This window comes from Vigna unguiculata, chromosome 6 (genome assembly GCF_004118075.2).
Source record: "Vigna unguiculata cultivar IT97K-499-35 chromosome 6, ASM411807v1, whole genome shotgun sequence".
In the NCBI taxonomy this organism is placed as follows: domain Eukaryota; kingdom Viridiplantae; phylum Streptophyta; class Magnoliopsida; order Fabales; family Fabaceae; genus Vigna; species Vigna unguiculata.
The window spans coordinates 24,371,943-24,386,780 of NC_040284.1; the positions used below are offsets into that span (position 1 = coordinate 24,371,943).

At 35.6% G+C, this 14,838-nt stretch overlaps 3 protein-coding genes across 4 annotated transcripts; 1 reads left to right on the forward strand and 2 right to left on the reverse strand.

Annotated features, from left to right (window-relative positions):
• Positions 1 to 61: 61 nt before the first annotated feature.
• LOC114188910 (peroxisome biogenesis protein 12) lies at positions 62 to 5,008 on the forward strand. Its single transcript, XM_028077578.1, has 9 exons — positions 62 to 331; positions 409 to 548; positions 632 to 869; positions 1,071 to 1,180; positions 2,154 to 2,228; positions 3,497 to 3,583; positions 4,113 to 4,199; positions 4,416 to 4,553; positions 4,702 to 5,008. The coding sequence occupies exons 1-9, from the start codon at positions 118 to 120 to the stop codon at positions 4,771 to 4,773; spliced, it is 1,161 nt and encodes a 386-aa protein (XP_027933379.1). The 5' UTR covers positions 62 to 117; the 3' UTR covers positions 4,774 to 5,008.
• Positions 5,004 to 7,128, reverse strand: LOC114188909. Its single transcript, XM_028077577.1, has 4 exons — positions 6,898 to 7,128; positions 6,735 to 6,820; positions 5,512 to 6,655; positions 5,004 to 5,303 (listed from the first exon to the last, which is right to left on the reverse strand). The coding sequence occupies exons 1-4, from the start codon at positions 6,973 to 6,975 to the stop codon at positions 5,214 to 5,216; spliced, it is 1,398 nt and encodes a 465-aa protein (XP_027933378.1). The 5' UTR covers positions 6,976 to 7,128; the 3' UTR covers positions 5,004 to 5,213.
• Positions 7,129 to 9,857: 2,729 nt separating this feature from the next.
• Positions 9,858 to 14,346, reverse strand: LOC114187174. Of its 2 annotated transcripts, none has more exons than XM_028075337.1 (3): positions 14,004 to 14,346; positions 11,718 to 13,556; positions 9,858 to 10,627 (listed from the first exon to the last, which is right to left on the reverse strand). In XM_028075337.1, the coding sequence occupies exons 2-3, from the start codon at positions 13,386 to 13,388 to the stop codon at positions 10,238 to 10,240; spliced, it is 2,061 nt and encodes a 686-aa protein (XP_027931138.1). In that variant the 5' UTR covers positions 13,389 to 13,556; positions 14,004 to 14,346; the 3' UTR covers positions 9,858 to 10,237. The 2 variants fall into 2 exon arrangements, with proteins under 2 accessions (XP_027931138.1, XP_027931137.1); XM_028075336.1 differs by having other exon boundaries at positions 11,718 to 13,723.
• Between the last annotated feature and the right edge of the window lie 492 nt (positions 14,347 to 14,838).

Sequence of the window (14,838 nt, forward strand, 5' to 3'; positions counted from 1 at the left end):
TTTACTTTTACCATTAACAAACAAGGAGTGAAAAAAAAATCAGAGAGCAGGTAGAAGAGATAAATGGAAACGAGGTGAGCATGGCGGTGGCTGGTGTGGCGGGATTGAAAGAGAGAGATGTTGTTCCAGGTGGGTGGGCAAGGCAGCCGCCCCACCTTCTTCGAGATGGCGGCGGCTCAGCAGCTTCCGGCGAGTCTCCGCGCCGCTCTCACTTACTCCATCGGCGTCTTGGCCTTACGCCGACCCTTCCTTCACAAGCTCCTAGACTTCGAAGACGAATCCTTCGCCTTACTCATGCTCGTCCTCGAATCTCACACCTTACGAACCACAGGTACACCCAAAAATCACACTCTCCATCACGCACAACACCAATTAATACTGCTCATTCCTCTTATTTCCTCTTTCTAGATGCTTCTTTTTCGGAATCTCTGTACGGTCTTCGAAGAAGACCGGCCAATATCACCGCCAAGATTGACGATACTGCTGCGGCCACCGCCGGTGGAGGCAGCTTGCGGAGACGCCAGAAAATTCTTTCCGTTGTTTTTTTGGTACTGTAGTTGTTCTCCTTTTTTTTTGTCGTTTAACCCTAATTACTGCTTCTTAATTTCCTCCGTTATGATTGATTAAACAGGTTGTGTTGCCGTATATGAAATCTAAGTTGCATTCAATCTACAACAGAGAGAGGGAAGCGAGGCTTCAGGCCACTCTATGGGGAGATGAAAATGGAGGATATGATGATGGCCGAGGAGATTATTCTCCGCTGTCAACGCCAACCTCTGACGCTGGTGCCTCTGTTACAATGCGTATCACTAAGAGAGTTCAGAAAATTGTAGGGTTTTGCTACCCGTGGTTGCACGCTAGTACTGAGGGTATGTTAAATGCAAGATGTTAAGAGTTAGCATTTGTATCCTGATTTTTTTTTTCCCAACGGATAAACCCGAATCAACTTGATTTTAAGAACTCGATTAGTTTTTTATTCGAGGTTATGCATTCGTTCTATCTGGAACGACAAACTATTCTCTGGAGTTTGAATATCCTTCAATGTCTAATGTAGGATATTTGCAATGCAGGTTTGCAATTTGCTTACCAGATGTTATACTTGTTGGATGCTACTGGATACTACTCGCTAGCACTGCACGCACTTGGGATTCATGTCTGTCGAGCTACTGGGCAAGAGCTGGTAGATAGTTATGAATTAGGATATTATTTACATTTAGAAAAATCTTCATTATTTTGTGTTATTTGAAAAATAAAATATGATCACCCATGCATTTTTCACCTGTGACAAATATTTACTATTTCCTGAAAATTGTGAAGAGATGTCATAATAATTTTTGAAATTGGGAAATGTTAAATAAATCCTTGAAATTGAAACTACTTTCACTTTAGTCCCTCACTTGTACAACTTAATATCATGATTATCCTTAAGTTTTATAGCTTATTAATACCATTTTAGTCCCTAGTGGAACTATAGCTCATTTCACAAAGGGACTAAAAGGAATTAAAAATTACTGTTTCAGGGATACTAGAAACTAAGTAAATATGAGGAACCGAACTGAGACGACTAATTTGACTATTTACTCGATTTTATCTTTTTCATTTCCACAGGAACACTATTAGAATTCCCAAGGTTGCCATATATTAGCAGCCCCCTTGTTTCCAAAATGTAATTGAGTCAAATAATAACTTTTCCAAGTATTCCTGAGTTGTCAACATGTAAAAATATTTTTATCCTATGGTGTTTGTTAAGTGCTGTTGTGTTATAGGTTACATGTTTGTTTGTTTGTGGGTGGGTGCATGTTAGAGTGGCTAATGAGTAGAATTATGGAAGAAAAAAATGTATTGGCATAAATTAATTAGTCATGATCCTTCCAAGAATATCAAATCTTGTTTCAAATGTGATAAGTATCTGCACCATCAATCTATCATGTACCTTTATTCTACTGTATGGTAATTGTGTTTGAAAAAATATATACTATTCTATTATTGCATTCTTCACTATATGGAACTCAAATAAATTATTCAATGTAAGAATTTGTGAGTTGCTTAACAGCTTAAGAATTCTCTAATTGCTTGGCTGACACCAGAAAATAAATTTGTCATTTCTGTTTATATGATTGATTTTTCTTTTCTCTCCTTTCGTGTCAAGATAGATGGATATGTCTTCTAGAATTTCGAAGATGCGTAACCGAGAACGGGAGAGACTTCGTGGCCCTCAATGGTTGAAGGTATATGATTTTATCAGTACGATAACGTTATTTTTCCATGAATTAAGAAGAAACTCAAGAAGCTAGTTATACTCTTATACTTTAATGACGTTGTCCATGGCTTTCTATCTTTTCATATTAGACTGGCATATAATATTTTCATTTTTTTTTTCTCTTTTTGTTTTGGGCGTGGTCAAATATTTGATTTTGACATCCAGACAGAGTTAGATTTATATAAATCAATGTATAAGGTTTCATGAATATATTTGTGGAAAATAAATGGTTTTTATGAGCTTGTGTAAACAATAATAAGCGTTGTATAACAATTTAAGATAAATTGTCTCTGTATTTTTTTTTTCTAAAAATTATTTTGCCATCATTCAATTCATGGGTTCTTTGTCCTTCTTTCTTTGGTGATTTATTTTTCAAATTCTAATTCTGACCTACTTTATCCTACTATCATCACTTTTTTATCTATATTTTCTTTTGCTTCCTATCTGATTTTTGTTTGACAAAATATCCTTTCCTTTCCCATTATTCTCATTTGAAGTTGGATTGCTTATTAAATTTGTGTCTTGAAAATTTTATAATTCTGGTTTAGAATTTTAAGATGAATAATGAATTCATGTCATTTTGGATGTTTATTTAGACAAAAAATTGAAAATAAGGGTAGATAGAGCAGCCAACAAAGATAATGTTGGACTGCAGTAATTATGTTATGTGTACAATTATATAAAGAGAACACTCCTCATGGTCTCAGTCTGTAAAAAAATATTTTATAAATTCGTAGATTTTCTTATGAGATAGCATCCAACAATTACAGCCAGTCCCTCTTACACCAAAAGTTACTTTTGCTTACCATTTATTGTTTATATTTAAAGGTGTAAAATTATTTTATAATGAGTAATTTTTAAGTCAGTTCTATTTTTAAGTTCAACAGTAAGAAGCATGAACTATTATATTGTGTTACTTTTGTTTAAATCTCGTTTGACACTATTAAATCTATAATATGACTGATGTTCGTACAAATAAAATCTTTATAATGTCCAGAAAGTCATTGTGATCAACGAATTGAGAAGTAGAACTTTATAACTGGTGCATGTACCTGTTCCTTTCAAGTATTGGGTCTGCATTATGAGAAACTTGCTGTATAATGAAACCTTCTATGTTAGATTGTGCAGGATAAAGTGATTAAACGCTCCTTCTGTATATAATGCATTGCAATGCTGACTATGAATAAACGTTCTGTCTATGCTCCATTTTAATCACATGATATATTCGTATCTCAGACATTGCAAGGAGCATTGCTCAGCTGTACGTACACTGTTCTTGATTATGCACAAACCGGTTTGATTGCAGCAGTGTTCTTCTTTAAGGTGAGATGGCTATTCCCACACACACACACACATACATATACATATATATATATATATATATATATATATATATATGTATGTATGTATGCGTGTGTATATTTGTGTATATATATTTTTTTCATTGAGTACTAACAATACCCTGAAAGATGTACAGACAATATTGTAGCTTGGTAGATATTATTGGCATAGTTTCCAATTCGAGATGGCTATCCGTATATGTTTGTGTGTGTGTGTGTCTATATGTATATGTATACGCAAGTAGTTCAGTATATATGTGTATGTATATGTGTATAATTCTTTTTTCATTGAGTACTAACAATACGCTGAAAGACGTACAAACAATATCGTAACTTGGTAGAAATTATCTGTGTCCACCGGTTTGGTATAATTAAATATTGCTACGAACGAGGGTGGTCACTATTTGACTCAAGCTTGTTGTTCCATTGCTGGCTGGGTTCAGTTTAAATAGGTTTAGCTTTGTATGTATAATTATTAATTATTAATACATCACCTATGTCAATTTATGTAGATGATGGAATGGTGGTACCAGTCTGCTGAGGAGAGAATGTCAGCTCCGACAGTATATCCTCCGCCCCCTCCTCCTCCCCCACCAAAGGTGAAGAAATAAATTTTAACTGTTACCTGCGCCTGAATTATAAATTATTCTAGACAAACAGATTATTGTGGAGGTTTCTTTTTCACAATTCACTAGATAGATTTGCATCCTCTATGATGTAGTGTCACACTGTAACTAAGTAAAATAATAAAACAATGTACTGGTTCGTTGCCTAGTAAATGAACTGTGAGTCTAATATATGTATAATATAAACAGGTACAGAAAGATGGGATACCACTACCACCAGACAGGACAATTTGTCCCTTGTGCTCACAGAAGCGTGTAAATCCATCTGTAGTTACAGTTTCTGGGTTTGCCTTCTGCTATGCTTGCATATTTAAGTATATTACTCAGGTCACTCTTCTATCCGATTTCATGGCTAAATTTAATCTATCGGCACCCAAATTTAAACAATGTTAGCTTACTTTTTTTTTTTTAATCTATCCGCCCGTACTTTTTTTTTTATCTATCTAATGCTAGTTTTCGTTTTTCCACATTACAGTATAAGCGCTGCCCAGTTACGTTAATGCCTGCAACAGTTGACCAGATTAGGAGACTCTTTCACGATGTCTAGGTCTCAGTTTTTTGGGTTCTTAGTTTTTTTGTTGTGAATCTTTTCTTTTGTTGAGAATACACGGGGCAACAACTATTGATGTACTAATTAATGTATATATATATATCCAAATAATTTTTAGGCAACGTTTTCTTCATCTTTCTCTATGTATGTACTATAAGTTTGTATAGATCATCTCTAAAGTAGCTGCTGCCAATGAATTGTAGCCAATACAAAAATATGGAAATTGGGACAATTTTTTTGTCTTTCTAGACCCTGATTTTATATACTGAACAGCGAAAGTAAGAATTGAGACAACCTCTGCGCACAGCAGCAACGGCGAAAGTAAGAATTTCAATATAAAAATCTGGGCATCAAATGATCAAAGATCTCAAAACAAGCTAAGAAAAGAAAAATGGTCTATGCTTCTCATTAATATTCTTCCAGGGCTAAAACAAAAATCACGCCGTTGAACCCATTGATACACTAGCATCAAATGCACCTTCTAGTCTTGTTTGTAATGCCGTTGTACTCCTCTTTGGTGTTACATCCTGCAATAAAAGCAATGTGTATTAAGAAAACACCAACTATTATATTTCTAGAGACTAAAATACTTCTATTTTAATTAAACAGTTTTAAAATTCGACGCTTTATATATATACAAAAAAACATTTCAAATTATCTTAAATTTGTAAAAAAAAAAACTAGAATTTTAGTACAAAACAAGCTAAAATAACTACAGTTTTGGATCATATATACCTTCCGTTTTGTGTTGAATTGCAAATCCATGGTCTGTTGTGTGTGAGTCCAGTAGCTTCCAACAGTACCTATAATGGGTGTCTCGTCCGGACTCCGGCTTCTAGACCTTCTCGAAGATGCAGATAAAGAATACATCCTAATCTCTTCAACTGTTAATGCTCCCAAAATTGGCCTATCCTCATGACTCCACGGTGAACCTCTTCTCCCTTTTGGTGTATGTTCTCCCACACAACTGTTACTATTAATGGAAACCGGCGTGCTTTCCGATTCAACCAACCAGCTCGAGAGGCTGGTCTCTACCCCAATTTCTTGCCTACCCTTCTGCTTTGACAGCTTCACAGTACGCTCTGGACTAACAGCTATGTTACCATCTTCCACTACCACCTTCATGTTTTCTTTATCCATCTTCACTCTTCCTTTCGTAACTTTCTCTATTCGATTCACCACTGTGGAAGCATCTTGTTCTTCTTTTTCTGTCATGCGGTTTGCACCATTGCCTGACACTACTAGACTGTCCACTTCATTCTCTGCTTCAGCTGATGAAATTCGTAGTCTTGAATCGGCAGACAGAGAAAACAGAGATTCCGAAGACTCTTCTTCAACCCATGTCCGTTTAACAAAAGCAGCGCCTTCTTCCCCCTTTTCTCTCTTCTCACTCTGAGGATCCTCATTTTCCAGCGTAGAATCCAAATCACTTGTATCTAAATTAACCTCATCGTATTCCTCATCTGGGCAATCTCTATACCTATACTGTAGAATAGAGTGACTCACTTTCCCTTCTTCTCCTTCCTCTTCGTCCTTCTCCTTGGGTGGATTTTCATGGGTAAATTCTTCTACTGGACTCAGAACGGACGAAGCTTTTTGAAGTGGTGCATTTGGGGATGACCCAAATGCTTCAAGTACCTCTCTTGTGCATAATACCAGTTGTACTGGACTATTAACTTCTGGCTCCACTGTTTCCGCATCTGAAACTTTTTTTCTGGAACAAACAGACAGAGAGAACAGTGACTCGGAAGACTCCTCCTGATGCAATCTCTCATCTCTTTCATCGTTATCCTTCTTCTCATCTATCTTCAGTGCTTCCCCTTCCCTCTCCTCCTTGGTTTCAACGCTGTTATTATTTGATTGCTCTTCATTTTTAATTCTGAAAGCATAAACCACGGGATAACTACATAGGTAACCAAATCAATTAGATAAAAAGTCATAACAAAATGATAGCTCACTTTGATTCTGCTATGCAATCGATGAGTTCTTCAACACCAGTCTTCTGTCGAGCAAGAGGTTCAACAGCTCCTTCCCCAACATGGGTCTGTGATAATTTTTGAGAAACTTGAAGTTAAGATAATGGAGACAGAGAGAAAGAGAGGAAGAGCAAAATGAGCTTACTTGTGTGGGAGTTGCATCCTTAGAACGCAATTGGTTGCGACGTTTTGAAGAGCGAAAACATGGTAGAAAGCACCTCATGATTGATTGATGAATCTGTGTTGCATAAAGTGGCTTTGCTTCTAAAGAAGAGAGAAGAGTGGGATTGTTTAGGAAGCCATGATATGATGAGAGAAGTAACCACTGAGAAGAGATTTTGAGGGGAAAAAAAAAAAAAAACAGGATTTTTAGAAAACAAACGGTCATGAAAAAGGTTTCAGAATCTCGGAGCGGAACTTTTTCAAATTTGACCGTTAAGATTCATTCCCACATCAGTTTTCGCTCCCAATTCCCTCTACTTCTACACACAAGTTGACTATTTCAATTTTCAATAAATGAATTACTGAAAACAATTAAAACCACTCAATAAATGGAATTAAATATCCTTTAACACTGTGCACATATATAAATATAATAACACACAGGTGTTCAAATATTAACATCAGTTTTACCTGTGTTCTACTAATTCTTAGCATAAAACACATTCTTGAACAAATTTGACTTATAGGATTTTATGGAGCATTAAATTCCTTTTTATTAAATATTGTAAATGTGTGTTTTTATAAATAAATAATTAAAATAATTAAAATTCATTAATATAATGAGTAAATTTAGTACACTATTTTACAAATTCAACCAAATTAATTACTTGTATTGATTATGCTAAAAGAGAGTTTTACTAAGGATTACAGGGTGTTTTATTTTTATATATTCATTATTTGAATAATATGTTTCATACGCTAAATGTTTCTAGGTAAAGAAAGAAAGTTCTTAAATTAAATAACAATATATTTTTTTCTGGAATTAACATTGGAGTCACTTAAACATAACACCATCTTTTCAAATGATGTGCGTGGTTTTATTGAGGCTAAAATTCACTTTAGATATACGTGTAGATGTAGCTTTTAATGTACAGTTCTAGTTCTGTCAAATTTAATTTGATATATTTTTTTTCTTTTAGTTTGTTTTAAATTAGACAATTTCGCTCAATTGCTAGTATATGATTCGATTATTGATAAAAATAATGTTAATATACATGTATTAAAGTTAATTGTCAGAATTATTATTAATATTTTACCTAAATGAATAATAATAATAATAATAATAATTATTATTATTATTATTATTATTATTATTATTATTATATGGCAATTAGATGGCATACTAAAAATGAACCAAAATTCTTCAGTTTTGTATGTAAAGCTAACATTGACATTAGCATAATTATAAGGAGCAAAAGTGGATTTAATATTTTAATTTTAAAATGAGCGTCTTATTAACACAGTGTACCTTGCAAATTAACTGAAATGTTGAGATTGAAACCTTAAATTTCAATTTTTATAATTTGAAAAAACAAATAGGGATCACAACACAATAAATAAATAAATTATAAGGGTAATTTAATACTATACATTATTTAAAAGGAAGAGTTTGATTTTAACGTTGTACCTGCATTAATGTAGTGAATTAATTGAATTCTTTCGTTAAAATTCCAACTTTAAATTTCAAATTTGTTATCATTAAAAAAAGAAAAAGAGACAATAATACTTTTTACCTGTTAGATGAATATTACCTTATTTGTTGAGAACAAATTTTTATTAGGGTTATGTCATTTTCGAGGCAAAATAATATATTTGTATAAAGTAATGGAATAAGGAATAATTTGATAGATATAAGAGATAAAGATGAATATTTAACTTGTCAAATTTGTGTCCAAAAACTAAATGGGCAACTCTCAAAATCTTTTTATTTACTTTAATTTATAAAAAATAATTGGTGAAATAAATTATGCACGTAAAACTAATTGAAGTTTTTTCCATCAAAGACTATATAAGGATAAGTTCCTCTTTTATGTATAGTATAAAGTTAGATACATATTAATTGACTTGATATGATCAAAAATTGAAAGATTCTTGAATTTTGAAGAGCTTAACTCTAGAATTGGATAATTGTGAGAGGAATTCGACCTTCTAGTATTATTAATAATGGCAAGATTAGAAAAAAGAAAAAGGGTAACAAATTGAAATATAAGATTTTCTTTTTTTCTCTAGAAAATAATATTTGAATAGACTTTATGGGTTGACTTCTTATGAGATATTTGAATACACAATGTCATTATCATGATACCAACTAGTACTAAGGTTAAGAACAATGAAGGTGAAGGTAAAGTGAGTTGTGAAAGAGAATTATTGATGAGTAGCTTCATGTAACCAAAGCAACTCATAATCATAATCACTGCTACAACTTCTTCTGTAAACTTATAATACTTATTGTGAGCAACAAAGAGGCACTGCATCTTTCTATTTTTTTTATATATAAGGAACAAAAATACAAGATTTAAAAAGTATATTTTCCGTCTTTTTTTTGTCTAACATAAACCACGTTAAAAATATATAAGAAGTTGTGTCCCGACTTTCATTTACAATTAAAAAATAAAATAATCGTACTAGAATCATGTCTCTCATATAAGTACACTTTTATAATTTAAATTTGTGCTTAGCATGACTTATTATTGTAATATTTTTTAAATTTGGTTATTCTATTAATTTTGTGAAGAAATTACACTGCAATGATAAATTTTCTGATCTAGTTAGTGCTTCCTTATGAGATGTAATGAGATACAGGGGAAAGTTATTTATGCGTAAACAAAAACAGATTTTGGTATTATGCCAAAGTTAGAATATTTGTCCTTATGATACCATTAATATTTTTTTCTAAAATAATATAAATTATTTGTATGTACTATTGAAAGTAGTTAAAAAAACAAATTACTTACAACTTGTTCTTTTCCAATATCAAGGTGTTTGTATTTATATGATATAATGTTGCATTTTATTTGTAGTAAAATTGAATAATGAAAAATATGACGTTGTTTGAGTAAAATAATGAGCATGCAACTTGAAATAGAGAAAGTAGAGATTAGCACTCACGAAAATTAAAAATCGATAATCATCGACATAGGAGTAGATACAAATAGTAGGAAGTAGTATCTAAGGAGAACTAGAGAGAATAGGGAGCGATACACCCTTGCTCTTCAATTCCTCTTCACTGCCAATACAACAATTTATAGAAGATAAAGCTTTCTTTGCAAAACGAGGGAAAAAAAAATAAAGGCACCTTTTTCTTAACTAATAACAATTGGTTGCCCAAGAAATTTCTAGTAAATTCTTGGAGAAACCCTCCAACATAGAACTATAATGTCAGCTATGGCTGTGTGCACAAAGAAAGATCATGATTTTTCTCTGGCAACAATTATCAATCAAAGCCTCAAGAGATACCATACCACCATACTACTTACTACTTACTACTCTTCTTCTACCTCCTCCGTTCTCTGATGCACTTCATCTCCACCTTTTCCCGCTGTCTGAAGCTTCTTATGTTTCTTACTTTTCGCTTTCTTTGCCTTCATTCTGCGTTTCTTCTCATTGGCATCCACCCATTTGTAGTCCGCAGGTATGTTGAAAGGATCAACTTCATCTTTATATCTGTGACTATCAGAGTCACTGGACTGGCCCCCACGACTTCCTTTCATCCATGAAATCCACGAACTAGAGCCCTCTGATTCCTTCGATTTCGCATCATGGAAATGTGCTGGGCTGGACAGTGGAGTTGAAAACTCCTCCACAGGCTGAAGCTCTTCGAATTTCGTAAAAGTGACGAGGACCCGGATGGTAGGAACTATAGGAATAGCAACCTGAGTGACAGAGGTTATAATCATTAAAACCAGAAGCTTTTATGAAGAACAAGTATGGATGCTGAAAAATGTAATGACAGATAGTAACAGATTGGTAGAAATCACGCATAAATTACACCAACACTCAAACAATAATTGATTTCTTTGAAGTAGATCAGCTAAGTGTGATCATCTAACTCCCACTCAACTGAAATGTACTGTAACTATTCAACGATGAGAAAAGTCTAAGTGTGATGTGATAGGAGTAACAATAAATCTAGAAAAAAACCTCTTGCTCGTTTAGTTGTCCAGACAATAGCAGCAAATCTCGGCTTTGCCTTGAATAATTTTAGAATATGCTAGCATGGTTTAAAATAACAATTAACAGTACAGGTGTACCGTGGAAATGATATTCACTCAAAAAGACACCTATAATCTACTCGTGCGCAAATACCAGTACAAGAAACAGGAGAAAAGATAAACCCATGTCAGTCAGAATGTCATCAAAGTTGTGAAACTTCAGATGCTCGTTAGGTACGTATGTGTATATATAGGCCAATGTCGGAAAAATCATAAGATTGTAGAACAATCTTGTACGTTTTGGAGGGTGCGGTTGTGATCAGAGCAAAATCACTTATCTTGCTCGTAACATTGAGATAATAAATTTTATGTCAGTTTTTGCTAATGCAGCTAGGTTTAGGGGGTTGAGTTTCCCAACCCAGTTTGCAAAACAAAAAAATATGACTTCGGCATTATGAGTCTATGCCTTGGGTTCTGCTTTCAAATGTTTTTATTTTGTCATCTGGTTATCTGGACTCTCTATTTTGGTGCTTCCAGTGCTTGTTACGACTTGCAGGTGAACTAATAGATATGAATAATGAACTTTTAATTTAAGTTTTCGAGTTTAGTAACTATCCATTTTTTTATGATATTTATTATGCATAAATATATACTTAAGTATAATTTTGCATTTTCATTACATGATATGCAATTTAAGCTGACTCACTGCCAACAAAAACCAGCTACAGGAGATATGAGCATGCTGTCCTGCAAGAGTGCAGAGCAACCATGCATAACATATAAAGAACTAGTGGTTATGGTATTAGATTACCTTGACAGGAAAAGTTCCATGAGGAAGCTTAGTTGTCAAAAGTTCTCTGAGTCTTCTGATAGCCTTAACCTTATTTGCTAAGATGTCAAGTAGAGGCAGAAGCTCATCAGTTTTCAGAGGAAAATCTGGCGTCAACCACAACACAGGCCTTAAACCCTTTTTATACTCGCTCTCATTCTTCGACTCAGTGTTTGTTCCTTTCTTCTTCTTCTTTTTATTGATTTTATCTTTTCCCTTCTTAAGGTCTCCACTATCCTCCTTCAGAGACTCAGATGCTAACTTTTGCTGATCAACAGATCTCTGATTGCTCCCTTCTGAGCCAAACTTGGAATTTTTCTTCACACTTTTGGAATCCTCGGGGTCATCACTGTTCTTCAAACTTTTCTTGTTCCAACCAAACCAGCTCTTCTTTTCTTTAACCGTGCCATTGGCTTCAGAATTCTCAAAGGAAGCTGCAGAACCATTTTCTTGACCGTCAAAGGCTCCATTTTCCTCATCCTCGTATGTACCATCAGAGTTTCCCATATGGAGTGCAGAATCTAATTGCATTCTTTCCTCAGCAGTCAGTACATCATCATATTCGTCATTGTTTTCCCCATTTATCATGCTTTCTCCATCCTCCACAGCAAAAAGCTCTTCATCAGTCATAGCACCAGGAACCCTCCTTGACTTCACACTAACCATCACATGAAGCATGTCATAAACTTTTGCCTTCCAACTCCCAATCATCTCAGTCTTCTCCTGCCGCCTCCAATTTAAATGGGGAACAAGCTCAGCCTGAGTAACGTCAATACCTGGTCTATACATATTTGTCTGAGACATCAAGGAAACTTCGTGAGCAACCTCAGACTCTGTTGGCTGTGTACCAGCTCCTTCTAAAGCATTTGTGATTTCCTTCTCCTTATGAGAAAGAGCAATCAAAGAACCAGGTGGCAGAGTTAAGTTGCCCTCCTCTGCGACATAGCCCTCTCCAAGGAACAAAAATGTCTGGTCCGATCGTTGGATACGCAAGCCATCAAAACCAGCAAGGGTCATATCAGCACGGAGATTAGACCCACGCTTCCAAATCCGGTAAGTGTCAGAAGGAGCTATTCGCCCAATGAAAGGAATGACAGAGCTCTCAAAATGAAAACTTATCTCCATATAAAAATCACGAATTCGGGACGCTGAAGCAACAATGCGGGGAAGCCTACGACACCATTTAGCCCAAGCCAAAGGTTGATAATGCCGTGCAATAATCATGGCAATAGCTTCCTCTCTAGTGCACACTGCTTCTTGGAGAGCACTCCAACCATGCTCATTCTGTAGACTCCAATCCGCACCAGCAGCCATCAGAATCTCAGCAGACACTGGATCCCGAAGTCGCACTGCAAGGTGAAGAGGGGTCTCCCTACCAGCAACATCACGGCGATCAATAACAGCAGAAACCTCATCCGAATGAAGCTCAGCTGCAAGGGATTCAGCTTCTGTGTTGACCTCTCCAGCCTTAGCCAGCCTGGGAAGGGCAGCAACAATGCGCCTCAGGGCAGCATGGTCGCGCCTGGCAACGGCCAAGTGAGCAGGACTATGTGCATATCTACTTAAATCTTCCATCGATTTCTCTCCCACCTCTCTCTTGTCCCTTCTCCCCGCTCCTAGGTTACTCTCATGAATGATTCCATTGCCTTCCATTATCCGTACACCCTGAGTTACGAAGCAGAAACAGCATACACTTCACACATACCTTGGCCTTGCCTCACACACCCAAATCAACAATTGACGCGGTGCCAATGACAAGGGAAAACCACAGAAATGGGTAATCCGAGTTTACTTTCTGCCCAATTCTAACCCTCTTTTCCCCTGCCACAATGAACCAACCTCCACTATCAAATTACAAGATATTACTTCACTTGCATTAACGATTTAGAAGCAATAACGACAAAAAGCAAGATATCGCGAACTGTTTTTGCTCCAAAATCCGATTTTGGTCCCGAGCACGAGTATGCAGTGAGCCGATCCAACCAATACTGCAAACAAAACGAGTCTGAGCCTAAACCACCGAACAAAGACACAAGCACGGAGTGCCAAGACTTACAATTAAACCAACTTAGCGTTTGCCCATTAAACAAAACGTTTCGAATTGTAACCACTCCCAGAAAAAAAAAATGTTGTAAAACGTAAATTGAAATCAGAAACAGAACACAGAAAACAGCGAAAGACAAAAAAGAAGAGTTAGGAAGAAAAAGAAGGGTATAAGATTGGCGCGTTGGAAAGAATTAAGAAAGAGAGTAAAGAAGAATCCAAGACCTGGGGAGAGCGAGAAGGCGAGAAGGCGAGGCGAAATTGAGTTGCGGGTGCGATCCGAGGAGTTGAGAGGGGATGTGTGGGATAGTTGCAGGAGCAGGGTGTGATGGTTAGGGTTCTTCAGAGAGGTTCAAATTCTCGCGAACTGAAATTGAAATTGGGAGAATGGAGAGAGAAAGAGAAAGGGGAAGATCGGACGGTGGGAATGAAAGGGGAGAGATGAGATCGAAGGGTGAGGATGGATTGGCGAGGGAGGGACCATTAATGCTGACAAATGACAACACGAGACGACTCAAAAGGATAGAGGACGGAATCGGTCACGACTCGGTCCTCCACTCTGACTCGGAGGTCCCTCCCCAACATCCCGCGCTCTACTGTTCTCTGTCCGTCTCTCTTTACCCCTTCACCCTTTTTTTCATTTTTTTTTCTATAATCTTACTTTTCTTTCTCCCATTTAACTCACCTGCCACCCATTTAAATTTAAATATACATACAAAATAAGAAAAGTTTAAATATTCTTTTGGTCATGTTTTTGACAAATTTATTCAATTTTTGGTCTTTTTTTTACATGTTTTAGTTTTTGATTTGTTAAATTATGTTCAATTTGTCATTTTGGTTGATGTCACTTAAATTAATAATGACTGAGTGTCAAGGTGACACGGTTGACATGACATAGCATTATTCACATCATGACTAGTTGTGTTTTTTTCAAATAAGTTCTTGTTTTAGTTAAATTTGTTCAATTTAATCTCTGTTTTAGTTAAATTTATTCAATTTAGTCTCGTCTTCCATTTCATGACCCTTCACCACTGTCACTACTACCACCACCATCACCATT

Coding starts and splice junctions, on each gene's coding strand:
- LOC114188910 (XM_028077578.1), top strand. CDS start 118: ATGTTGTTCCAGGTGGGTGGGCAAGGCAGCCGCCCCACCTTCTTCGAG. Junction 549..631: donor TTCTTTCCGTTGTTTTTTTG/GTACTGTAGTTG, acceptor TTGATTAAACAG/GTTGTGTTGCCGTATATGAA. Junction 3,584..4,112: donor CAGCAGTGTTCTTCTTTAAG/GTGAGATGGCTA, acceptor CAATTTATGTAG/ATGATGGAATGGTGGTACCA.
- LOC114188909 (XM_028077577.1), bottom strand. CDS start 6,975: ATGAGGTGCTTTCTACCATGTTTTCGCTCTTCAAAACGTCGCAACCAA. Junction 6,656..6,734: donor GATTGCATAGCAGAATCAAA/GTGAGCTATCAT, acceptor TTATGCTTTCAG/AATTAAAAATGAAGAGCAAT. Junction 5,304..5,511: donor AATTCAACACAAAACGGAAG/GTATATATGATC, acceptor CTTTTATTGCAG/GATGTAACACCAAAGAGGAG.
- LOC114187174 (XM_028075337.1), bottom strand. CDS start 13,388: ATGGAAGGCAATGGAATCATTCATGAGAGTAACCTAGGAGCGGGGAGA. Junction 10,628..11,717: donor ATGGAACTTTTCCTGTCAAG/GTAATCTAATAC, acceptor TCTGTCACTCAG/GTTGCTATTCCTATAGTTCC.